The sequence below is a fragment of the Numenius arquata genome, unplaced genomic scaffold (assembly GCF_964106895.1).
Source record: "Numenius arquata unplaced genomic scaffold, bNumArq3.hap1.1 HAP1_SCAFFOLD_1689, whole genome shotgun sequence".
Classification (NCBI taxonomy): Eukaryota; Metazoa; Chordata; class Aves; order Charadriiformes; family Scolopacidae; genus Numenius; species Numenius arquata.
Genome location: NW_027415167.1, coordinates 1 through 12,373, shown reverse-complemented (window position 1 = coordinate 12,373; position 12,373 = coordinate 1). Strand labels below are relative to the sequence as shown.

Below are 12,373 nucleotides of genomic sequence, written 5' to 3'. Positions count from 1 at the left end.
CCCCCAAATCCCATTACTGACCCCCCCAGGACCTTCTTGAACCCCAAAAACCCATCAGTGACCCCACAAGGAGCTCCAGGACATCTCCCCACCCTCAAAACCCATCAGCGAACCCCCAGGATCTCATTGTACCCCCAAAACCCCATCATTGACTCCAAGAGTGTCCCAGGATCTCCCCACTCCCCAAAAACCCATCAGTCACCCCACAAGGAGCTCCAGGACCTCCCTCCACCCCCAAAAACCATCACTGACCCCCCCAGGACTTCATTGTACCCCAAAAACCCATCAGTGACTCCACAAGGAGCTCCAGAACCTCCCTCCACCCCCAAAACCCATCACTGACCCCCCCAGGACTTCATTGTACCCCAAAAACCCATCAGTGACCCTACAAGGAGCTCCAGAACCTCCCTCCACCCTCCAAACCCATCTCCGGAGGGTTCCCCCAAGGGTTTTTGGAGGGTTTTTTTTGGGGTGCCCCTGGGGTCTGGCTCTTGGGATGCCCCCTGAACTTGGGGGGTGGGGTGGGGGGGGTTATATTTTGGGGTGTCCTCACCGGGCGGCCAGGAAGAGGACGCAGCTGACGGCCAGGTAGGCCAGGAGCATGAAGAGCCAGACGGCGGGCGAGAAGGGGTCTAGGAAGGAGAAATACCCCGGCTTGCGGCCCTGCGGGGACACGGCGTGAGACCCCCCGCCCTGGAACCCACCCCCCTCCCCCGCAAAACCCCACTGGGGGGGGTCCCCCCAAACCTCCCCCCACCCCCCCCACCCCCCCCCAGGCCCCACCCCTACCCCGTACCATGTGGACCCGGTAGAGGATGCTGATGCCCAAGGTCATGAAGGGTTTGGAGAAGTCGATGACCTTCTCCCGCTCGGCTGTGATGGTGAAGGCGGCCACCGCCAGGTCGGCTTTCTGGGGGGCACAGGGGGGCACGGGGAGGGGTTCAGGGCGGGTCAAGGGACCTCCAGTCCCCCAAGACACCCCCATAACCCCCCCCCTCCCAGGGTCACAGAGCCCCATAGGATGCCCTTGGGCATCTCCAGAGCCCCAGAAACTCCATAGGCTGCCCCAGGACACCCCCAAAAATCCCCCATGAATTGCCCCCAGGACACCCCCAAACCCCCTATAACCAGCCCCAGGACACACCCAAACCCCTCAAATCCCCCATAAGATGCTCCAGGATACCCCAAACCCCCATAAGATGCTTCAGGACACCTCCAAACCCCCATAAGATGCTCCAGGACACCTCCAACCCCCATAAGATGCTTCAGGACACCTCCAACCCCCCATAACCTGCCGCAGGACCCCCCCAGTGCCCCCTGCAGGCTGCCCCCGCCTACCCGGTTGATGAGCTCGCCCACCATGCCGGTCCAGGAGCCGTTGGGCTCGGGCGCCCCATAGAGCCCGTCCTCCACCAGCTTGATGTGGAAGCGGAACTTGAGGAGCCCGGCCAACTCCTGCAGCATGTCCACGCAGAAGCCCTCGTAGCGCTCGGGGCCGCCCGCGCCCCCCACCCGCATCACGTAGGGGTTCTCCTGCGGAGGGCAGGGGGACATGACAGGGAGGCGTCAGGGTGGGGGACGTGGCTGGGCAGCGGTGGAGAACCCAAGGGGGAACCCCATGGAGATGCCCCCATGGGATCTCAATAGAGAACCTGGAGGAGAACCCGATGGAGATCCCGATGCAGAACCCAATGGGGAACCTGATGGAGAACCCAAGGGGAAACCCAATGGGGAACCCAATGGGGAATTCATGGATTCCTCAAAGGGGAATCCCATGGAGATGTCTCCATGGGATCCCAATGGGGAACCCAATGGGGAACCCAATGGAGATACCCCTATGGGATCCCAATGGAGATCCCAAAGGAGAACCCAATGGGGAACACGATGGAGAACCCAATGGGATCCAAAGGAGATCCCAAAGGGGACACCCCAACAGAACTCTAAATGGACCCCAAATGGAGACACCCCCCCAAGATGGTGGCAATGGAGATCCCAACAGGGACACCCCAACAGGAACCCAAGGAGACCCCAGATGAAGATCCCAAGGGGGTGTCAATGGTCCCTCCAAGGGGGGACTCCCATGGAACACCCCCCCCCCCTCCGTTGGGGTCCGTGCCCTCTCCCCCCTGGCCCCCCCTCACCAGGATGGTGGTGATGATGAGGGTCTTGTTGGCCAGGCTGTCGGAGGCGTTGATGGCCAAGGTGGTGGCGTTCATGGCCAGCGTCCGGTTGGAGTACCATACGCCCACCTGGGGGCCACGGAGGTGAGTTGGGGGGCACGGAGGTGGGGTGGGGGGCAAAGAGCTGGGATGGAGGGCACAGAGCCAGGATGGAGGGCAAAGAGCCGAGTTGGGGGGCACAGAGCTGGGATAGGGGGCAGAGAGCTGGGGTGGGGGGCACGGAGGTGGGGTGGGGGGCAAAGAGCCGAGTTGGGGGGCACAGAGCCGGGATAGGGGGCAGAGAGCTGGGGTAGGGGGCACAGAGCCAGGATGGAGGGCAAAGAGCCGAGTTGGGGGGCACAGAGCTGGGATAGGGGGCAGAGAGCTGGGGTAGGGGGCACAGAGGTGGTGTGGGGGGCAAAGAGCCGAGTTGGGGGGCACAGAGCCGAGTTGGGGGGCACAGAGCCGGGATAGGGGGCAGAGAGCTGGGGTGGGGGGCACGGAGGTGGGGTGGGGGGCAAAGAGCTGAGTTGGGGGGCACAGAGCTGAGTTGGGGGGCAAGGAGGCGGTGTGTGGGGCACTGTGTGGGGTGGCCATGGGGTGGCTATGGGGCAGCCATTGGGCAGAGGGTGGGTTGCAAAGCGGGGTGCAGGATGAGGCTCAGGGTGCAGCAGGGTGGATGGGGGCAGCGTGTGGGGCACTGCGGGGGGGAGCCGTGGGGCAGCCGTGGGACAGCCATGGGGTGGCTATGGGGCAGATATGGGGCAGCCATGGGGCAGAGGGTGGGTTGCAAAGCGGGGTGCAGGACGAGGCTCAGGGTGAGGCAGATGGGGCGTAGGGTGGATGGGGGCGGCGTGCGGGGCACTGCGTGGGGGAGCCGTGGGGCAGCCGTGGGGCAGATGTGGGGCAGCCGTGGGGCAGGTGTGGGGCTCACCTCGCGGTGCCCGTCGCGCCCCTTCTCCAGCACGTGTAGGGTGTAGTTCGTGCGCTGCCCTTTGCTGTTGAACTCCACCCGCCCCGTCAGCCCATCGTACTCCACCTGGGGGGGGGGAACACCGCGGGGGGGAGAGAGAGGGGGCAGGACCCCCAGGAGGCTGAGGACACCCCCACCCCACCCCAAAATTCCCCCCCCCCCCCCCCGGAGACTGAGACCCCCCCCAAAAAAGTCTTAAGGAACCTCCAAGAGACTTAGACCTCCCCCCAAAAAAGGTCTTGGGGACCCCCCCAGGAGACTGAGACCCCCCCCAAGGGTTTTGGGGATCCCTCCCAGGAGACTGAGAGCCCCCCAAAAAAGGTCTTGGGGAACCCCCCCCGAATACTGAGACCCCCCCGAAGGGTTTTGGGGACCTCCCCAGGAGACTGCAACCCACCCACAGGTTCTGAGGAACCCCCCTGAAGACTGAGACGACCCCCCCCCCCAAGAAAAGGTCTTGGGGACCCCCCCCAGGAGACTGCCACCCCCCGAAGATTTCTGGGGACACCCCCAGGTTTTGGGGACACACACACACACCCCCCAGGGAAGTTTTTGGGGTCCCCCAGGAGGGTTTTGGTGGACTCCCAGTGGCTCAGAAATGGCCCCCCTCCCAAAGTGGGGATACCCCTCCTCGTTTTTGTCTCCCCCCCCCCCCCGGCTTTGTGGTCATCCCTGCCCCGCTTTGGGATCCCCCTCCCCGGTTTTGGGGTCCCCCCTGGTGTTGGGATCCCTCAGGAGGGGTTTTGGTGGACCCCCAGTTGCTCAGACCACCCCAGAGGTGGTTTTGGGGACCCCCCCCCTCCCCTCTCCATTTTGGTGCCACTCCCCCCCCCCCTCTCCCCAGTGTTGTGGTGTCCTGTTCCTCCCACCCCCCCTTTTTTGGGGTGCCCCCCCCTCACCATGCGGAGGTAGTTCATGAGGCTGGTGCCGTGGGGCCAGATGCTGGGGGAGGCGCAGGCCAGGGGGCGCCCCCCAATTTCCTGGCTTCGGTTCAGCTCCCGAACCGCCCCCACCACCACGTGCACCGCATCGAAGAGCAGCGCGGCCGAGAGCTGGGGGGGGGGGGCACGGGGAGGGGGGGGGACACAAAATGGGGGGGGGGGGGAAGGGGAGGGATGGGGGGGAACGTGGGGGGCAGGGGGGATGGAGGGACAGGGGGTGGGATGGGCGTAGATGGACATAGGGACATGGGGGGACACGGTGGGGGGGGGACAGAGGGATACGGGAGGGACATGGGGGGACATATGGGGCGGGCAGGGGGGTGGGGTGGATGGGGGGGACATGGGGGACACGGGGGGGGACATGGGGGGCAGGGGGGATGGAGGGACAGGGGGTGGGATGGGCGTAGATGGACATAGGGACATGGGGGGACATGGTGGGGGGGGGACAGAGGGATACGGGAGGGACATGGGGGGACATATGGGGCGGGCAGGGGGGTGGGGTGGATGGGGGGGACATAGGGGGGACGGGGGGGACACGGGGGGGGACATGGGGGGCAGGGGGGATGGAGGGACAGGGGGTGGGATGGGCGTAGATGGACATAGGGACATGGGGGGACACGGTGGGGGGGGGGGGGACAGAGGGATACGGGAGGGACATGGGGGGACATATGGGGCGGGCAGGGGGGTGGGGTGGATGGGGGGGACACGGGGGGGAGGGGGGGGGACATGGGGGACAGGGGGGATGGAGGGACAGGGGGTGGGATGGGCGTAGATGGACATAGGGACATGGGGGGACACGGTGGGGGGGGGGACAGAGGGATACGGGAGGGACATGGGGGGACATATGGGGCGGGCAGGGGGGTGGGGTGGATGGGGGGGACATGGGGGACACGGGGGGGGACATGGGGGGCAGGGGGGGTGGAGGGACAGGGGGTGGGATGGGCGTAGATGGACATAGGGACATGGGGGGACACGGTGGGGGGGGGGACAGAGGGATACGGGAGGGACATGGGGGGACATATGGGGCGGGCAGGGGGGTGGGGTGGATGGGGGGGACACGGGGGGGAGGGGGGGGGACATGGGGGGCAGGGGGGGTGGAGGGACAGGGGGTGGGATGGGCGTAGATGGACATAGGGACATGGGGGGACACGGTGTGGGGGGGGGGGACAGAGGGATACGGGAGGGACGGGGGGGGCACATGGGGAGGGGGGGTGCGGGGGGGACATGAGGGGTACGGGGGATGGGGGGCCATGGGGGGGATGGGGACATGGGGGGACACGGGGAGGTGGGGGGTGCAGGGGGGACAGGGGGGGACGCAGGGACATGGGGGGACAGGAATGGGGACAGGGTAAATCCCAGCTGCCCCAGATGCCTGGGTTCCCCCCCCCCCCCAAGTTTTTGGGGTCCCCCTTGGGCCTGAGGGTTCTCCCCCAGGGTTCAGGGGTCCCCGTGGGGTTTTGGGGTCCCCATGGGGGGTTTTTGGGGTCCCCCCTGCCCCCAGACCCCACCAACCTTCCCTAGATGCTTGAGTTCCCACCAAGGTTTTGGGTTCCCACCAAGATTTTGAGGTCCCCCATGGGGCTGAGGGTTCTCCCCGGGGTTCAGGGGTCCCCGTGGGGTTTTGGGGTCCCCATGGGGGGTTTTTGGGGTCCCCCCTGCCCCCAGACCCCGCCAACCTCCCCTAGACGCTTGGGTTCCCTCCTAGATGCTTGGATTCCCACCAAGGTTTTGGGTTCCCACCAAGGTTTTGGGGTCCCCCATGGGGCTGAGGGTTCTCCCCGGGGTTCAGGGGTCCCCGTGGGGTTTTGGGGTCCCCATGGGGGGTTTTTGGGGTCCCCCCTCACCGCGGGGCCGGGGTAGGGGCTGAGCTCGCAGTTCTCGCGCCAGGACATGTTGAGGCTGCGGACGAACTCCAGGTAGAAGGGGTGGCTGGTGTTGAACATGGAGAAGCCCAGGACGGTGGAGGGGGCATCCGCCAGAGCGTCCAGCCGCAGCAGCGGGAAGTCCTGGGGGGCACAGGGGGTCATGGGGGTCATGGGGTCATGGTCATGGGGGTCATGGTCATGGAGGTCATGGAGGTCATGATCATGGGGTCATGGGGGTCATGGTCATGGAGGTCACGGTCATGGAGGTCATGGTCATGGAAGGTCATGGGGTCATGGTCATGGAGATCATGGTCATAGTGGGTCATGGCAATCATGGAGGTCATGGTCATGGAGGGTCATGGGGGGTCATGGTCATGGAGGTCATGGTCATGGAAGGTCATGGGGTCATGGTCATGGAGATCATGGTCATAATGGGTCATGGCAGTCATGGAGGTCATGGTCATGGAGGGTCATGGGGGTCATGATCATGGAGGTCATGGTCATGGAAGGTCATGGGGTCATGGTCATGGAGATCATGGTCATAATGGGTCATGGCAGTCATGGAGGTCATGGTCATGGAGGGTCATGGGGGGTCATGATCATGGAGGTCATGGTCATGGAAGGTCATGGGGTCATGGTCATGGAAGGTCATGGTCATGGAGGTCATGGAGGGTCATGGTCATGGAGGTCGTAGTCATGGAAGGTCATGGAGGTCATGATCACGGGGTCATGGGGGTCATGGTCATGGAGGTCACGGTCATGGAGGTCATGGTCATGGAAGGTCATGGGGTCATGGTCATGGAGATCATGGTCATAATGGGTCATGGCAATCATGGAGGTCATGGTCATGGAGGGTCATGGGGGGTCATGGTCATGGAGGTCATGGAGGGTCATGGTCATGGAGGTCATAGTCATGGAAGGTCATGGAGGTCATGATCACGGGGTCATGGGGGTCATGGTCATGGAGGTCACGGTCATGGAGATCATGGTCATGGAAGGTCATGGGGTCATGGTCATGGAGATCATGGTCATAATGGGTCATGGCAATCATGGAGGTCATGGTCATGGAGGGTCATGGGGGGTCATGGTCATGGAGGTCATGGTCATGGAAGGTCATGGGGTCATGGTCATGGAAGGTCATGGTCATGGAGGTCATGGAGGGTCATGGTCATGGAGGTCATGGTCATGGAAGGTCATGGGGTCATGGTCATGGAGATCATGGTCATAATGGGTCATGGCAATCATGGAGGTCATGGTCATGGAGGGTCATGGGGGGTCATGGTCATGGAGGGTCATGGAGGTCATGGTCATGGAGGGTCATGGGGGGTCATGGTCATGGAAGGTCATGGTCATGGAGGGTCTTGGGGGGTCATGGGGTCATGGCCACGGGGTCAGGGGTCACGAGGGGGACTCACCATGGTGGTCAGGATGTACTTGTAGAAAGCCGACGTCATGCCCAGCTCCGAGGCCTGGGGAGGGGGGAGAGGGTGGCTCTGCCCCACGGCAGCCCAGTCCCACAGAAACCCAGCCCCACAGCAGCCCAGCCCCACAGCAGCCCAGCCCCACGGCGCCAGCTCCCCCCATGGTGTCCAGCCCCACAGCCTGAGCTCCCTAGAGAGTCCTCCAAGCAAGACCCCCCCCCAACAAGGCCCCCAGACCCCCAAATCCCCTGGCCCCCAGCCCCATGGCCCTCAGCCCCATAGTGGAAGCCCCCCAGCCCCATAACTCCCAGCCCTACAGCCGCCAGCCCCATGGTGGAAGCTCCGTATAGCTCCTCATGGTGTCCTACCCCATAGTGGAAGACCCCCCAAGCCCCATAACCTCCTGCACTAAGTCCCCAGCCCCATAGTGAAGGCTCCCCATGGTGTCCTACCCCATGGTGCAAGACCCCCAAGCCCCCAGCCCCATAGTGGAAGACCCCAGCCCCATGGTGGAAGCTCCTCTTGGTGTCCTACCCCATAGTGGAAGCCCCCCAGCCCCCAGCCCCATAGTGGAAGCCCTCCAGCCCCCCAAGTCCCCAGACACACAGCCCCACAGCCCCATGGCAGAAGTTCCTTATGGCTCCTCATGGTGTCCTACCCCATAGTGGAAGCCCCCCAGCCCCATAATGGAAGCCCCCCAGCCCCCAGCCCCACAGTGGAAGACCCCCAGCCCCCAGCCCCATAGTGGAAGACCCCCAGCCCCCAGCCCCATAGTGGAAGCCCTCCAGCCCCCCAAGCCCCCAGCCCCACAGCCCTACAGCCCCATGGCAGAAGCTCCTTATGGCTCCTCATGGTGTCCTACCCCATAGTGGAAGCCCCCCAGCCCCCCAAGTCCCCAGACACACAGCCCTACAGCCCCATGGCAGAAGCTCCTTATGGCTCCTCATGGTGTCCTACCCCATAGTGGAAGCCCCCCAGCCCCATGGTGGAAGCTCCTCTTGGTGTCCTACCCCATAGTGGAAGCCCCCCAGCCCCATAATGGAAGCCTCCCAGCCCCCAGCCCCATAGTGGAAGCCCTCCAGCCCCCCAAGTCCCCAGACACACAGCCCTACAGCCCCATGGCAGAAGTTCCTTATGATTCCTCATGGTGTCCTACCCCATAGTGGAAGACCCCCAGCCCCCCAAGTCCCCAGACACACAGCCCTACAGCCCCATGGCAGAAGCTCCTTATGGCTCCTCATGGTGTCCTACCCCATAGTGGAAGCCCCCCAGCCCCATGGTTGAAGCTCTTCTTGGTGTCCTACCCCATAGTGGAAGCCCCCCAGCCCCATAATGGAAGCCTCCCAGCCCCCAGCCCCATAGTGGAAGCCCCCCAGCCCCATAATGGAAGCCCCCCAGCCCCCAGCCCCATGGTGGAAGACCCCCAGCCCCCCAAGCCCCCAGACACACAGCCCTACAGCCCCATGGCAGAAGTTCCTTATGGCTCCTCATGGTGTCCTACCCCATAGTGGAAGCCCCCCAGCCCCATAGTGGAAGCCCCCCAGCCCCATAATGGAAGCCTCCCAGCCCCCAGCCCCATAGTGGAAGCCCCCCAGCCCCATAATGGAAACCCCCCAGCCCCCAGCCCCATGGTGGAAGACCCCCAGCCCCCCAAGCCCCCAGACACACAGCCCTACAGCCCCATGGCAGAAGTTCCTTATGGCTCCTCATGGTGTCCTACCCCATAGTGGAAGCCCCCCAGCCCCATAATGGAAGCCTCCCAGCCCCCAGCCCCATAGTGGAAGCCCCCCAGCCCCCAGCCCCATAGTGGAAGCCCCCCAACCCCCCAAGTCCCCAGACACACAGCCCTACAGCCCCATGGCAGAAGCTCCTTATGGCTCCTCATGGTGTCCTACCCCATAGTGGAAGCCCCCCAGCCCCATGGTGGAAGCTCCTCTTGGTGTCCTACCTTATAGTGGAAGCCCCCCAGCCCCATAATGGAAGCCTCCCAGCCCCCAGCCCCATAGTGGAAGCCCTCCAGCCTCCCTCCCCAACACCCCCCAGCCCCATATTTTCCTTTCCCCCCCCCCCCCCTTCCCCCGCTCCTCACCCCCACCTTGCTGAGGACGAGGTGGGAGACGGAGGCGTTGGCGTCGATGATGATGGTGGTGATTTTGTCGTCGCGGATCTCCTTGAGGAGGGGGGTGGGGTCCTGGGCCTCGTCCAGCATCCGCACCGAGAGGGTCTCGCGGGAGATGAGGAACTGCCGCACCAGCTCCTCCAGCCGCAGCAGACCTGGGGGGGGGGGGGGGGGGGAAAGAGGGGGGGGGGGGCGAGGGGGGGGGGGGGGTGGGAGGGGAAGCGCACCCCAAGGTGCTGCGGGGACCCCACGGGGCAGCCGCACGCAGCCCCCAAGCCCGCAGTGCAGACCCCCTCGCACCCCCCCCAGCCGTGGGGACCCCCCGTGTCCACCTTGTGCCCCCCCCCGCCGTGACCCCATCCTTGTGACACCCCCCCCCTGCCATGACCCCATCCCTGTGACACCCCCACCCCCGCCATGACCCCATCCCTGTGACACCCCCCCCCCCCCCGCCATGACCCCATCCCTGTGACCCCCCCCCCATATTTCCATCCCCGTGCCCCCCCATATCTCCATATCCATCCCTCTGCCCCCACACCCCCCTCCCCATGGTCAGTGCCCCCTCCCCATACCCTCGCCCCCCCCCCCCCCCATGCCCTGACACCCCCCTCCCCATACCCTTCCCCACAAATCTGTGCCCCCTCCCCATGGCTGGTACCCCCTCCCCATGCCCTGACACCCCCCTCCCCACAGTCTGTGCCCCCTCCCCATGTGCTGACACCCCCTCCCCATACCCCTTCCCCACAGTCTGTGCCCCCCCCCCCCCATAGTCTACACCCCTCCCCATACCTTGACACCCCCTCCCCACAGTCTGTGCCCCCTCCCCATGGCTGGTGCCCCCCTCCCCATACCCTGACACCCCCTCCCCCACAGTCTGTGCCCCCCTCCCCATGGCTTGTACCCCCTCCCCATGGCTTGTACCCCCCTCCCCATACCCTCACCCCCTCTCCCCATACCCTGACACCCCCTCCCCACAGTCTGTGCCCCCTCCCCATGGCTGATGCCCCCTCCCCATGCCCTTATGCCCCCTCCCCATGGCTTGACACCCCCCTCCATATAGCTGGTACCCCCCTCCCCCATGCCCTTACACCCCCCTCCCCATACCTTGACACCCCCCTCCCCGTGCCCAGTGCCCCCTCTCCGTGCCCTTACACCCCCTCCCCACAGTCTGTGCCCCCTCCCCATGGCTGATGCCCCCTCCCCATGCCCTTATGCCCCCTCCCCATGATCTGTGCCCCCTCCCCATGGCTTGACACCCCCTCCATATAGCTGGTACCCCCTCCCCATGCTCTTACACCCCCTCCCCATACCTTGACACCCCCTCCCCGTGCCCGGTGCCCCCCTCTCCGTGCCCTTACACCCCCTCCCCACAGTCTGTGCCCCCCTCCCCATGGCTGGTACCCCCCTCCCCAGGCCCTTACACCCCCTCCCCATACCTTGACAACCCCTCCCCACAGTCTGTGCCCCCTCCCCATGCCCTTACACCCCCTCCCCACAGTCTGTGCCCCCTCCCCATGGCTGATGCCCCCTCCCCGTGGCTGATGCCCCCTCCCCATGGGTGGTACCCCCCTCCCCATGCCCTGTATCTCAATCCCTACATCCTGCATCCCCCTCCCCGTGGCTTCTACCCCCTCCCCCAGCCCTGACACCCCCTCCCCTCACCCGGTGCCCCCCTCCCCCGTGCCCGTGCCCCCCTACACTCGGCCTTGGCACAGATGAGGGATGCCGCGGGGTATCGGAAGCTGCGCAGGATGTGGCCCAGGGCCAGGCTCACGTCCTCGTTACTGGGGTAGAGGCTGACGGCGGCGAAGCGCAGGTACTGCAGCCGGGGGGTCTCCTCGGGGCCCACCTTGATGTGGGGAATCTGGGGGGGGGCACCCTCAGGTTAGGGGGGGTGGGGGCCACGGGGGATACGGGGAGTCTGGGGGATATGGAGGGATATGGGGGACCTGGGGGTAATGGGGGGGATATGGGGGCAAAGCGCAGGTACTGCAGCTGGGGGGGGGTCTCCTCGGGGCCCACCTTGATGTGGGGGATCTGGGGGGGGGGGGGGGAACCCCTCAGGTTGGGGGGGTGGGGGGCATGGGGGTTGCTGGGGGAGATGGGCAGCCTGAGGGGCAGCATCAGCTGGGGGCATGGGGGGGACAGGGGGAACCTGGGGGATATGGGGGGCCTGGGGGATATGGGGGGCCTGGGGGGATAGGGGGCATATGGGGGTCTGCATGTCATGGGGGGATATGGGGGACATGGGGGACCTGGGAGATATGGGGGGCATGGGGGGATAGGGGGCATATGGGGGTCTGTGCATCATGGGGGGATATGGGGGGACCGGGGGGATATGGGGGGCCTGGGGGATATAGGGGGCCTGGGGGGATAGGGGGCATATGGGGGTCTGTGCGTCATGGGGGGATATGGGGGACTGGGGGGATATGGGGGGCCTGGGGGGATAGGGGGCATATGGGGGGTCTGCATGTCATGGGGGGATATGGGGGGACCTGGGGGATATGGGGGGACCTGGGAGATATGGGGGGCCTGGGGGGATAGGGGGCATATGGGGGTCTGTGCGTCATGGGGGGATATGGGGGACCGGGGGGATATGGGGGGATGTTGGGGGGATACAGGGGGGTGGGGGGGATATGGGGGGACCTGGGGGGAGATGTGGGTGCTGTGGGGGGGATGTGGGGGGTCCTGGAAGGGGGGGGGAAGATGGGGGTCCCAGAGGGGTTGGGGGTCCCAGAGGGGTTGGGGGTCCCAGAGGAGTTAGGGATCCATTGGGGGAGGTCCCAGGGAGGGGATGTGGGAGTCAGGGGGAAGAATGTGGGGGGTCCCGGGAGGGATCTAGAGGGTCCCAGAGCAGGGAGAATGGGGGTCCCAGAGGAGTTGGGGGTCCCAGAG

At 65.4% G+C, this 12,373-nt stretch overlaps 1 protein-coding gene across 1 annotated transcript; it reads right to left on the bottom strand.

Moving 5' to 3' along the window:
• Positions 1-549: 549 nt before the first annotated feature.
• Positions 550-11,342, bottom strand: LOC141478419 (glutamate receptor ionotropic, kainate 5-like; the record flags this gene model as incomplete). The annotated part of the gene is made up of 10 exons (XM_074167504.1): positions 550-663; positions 797-910; positions 1,339-1,533; positions 2,142-2,249; positions 3,094-3,198; positions 4,032-4,184; positions 5,918-6,079; positions 7,354-7,407; positions 9,455-9,633; positions 11,177-11,342. Coding segments are annotated over 10 exons (1,350 nt in total), but the record flags the coding sequence as incomplete, so codon positions are not given.
• Between the last annotated feature and the right edge of the window lie 1,031 nt (positions 11,343-12,373).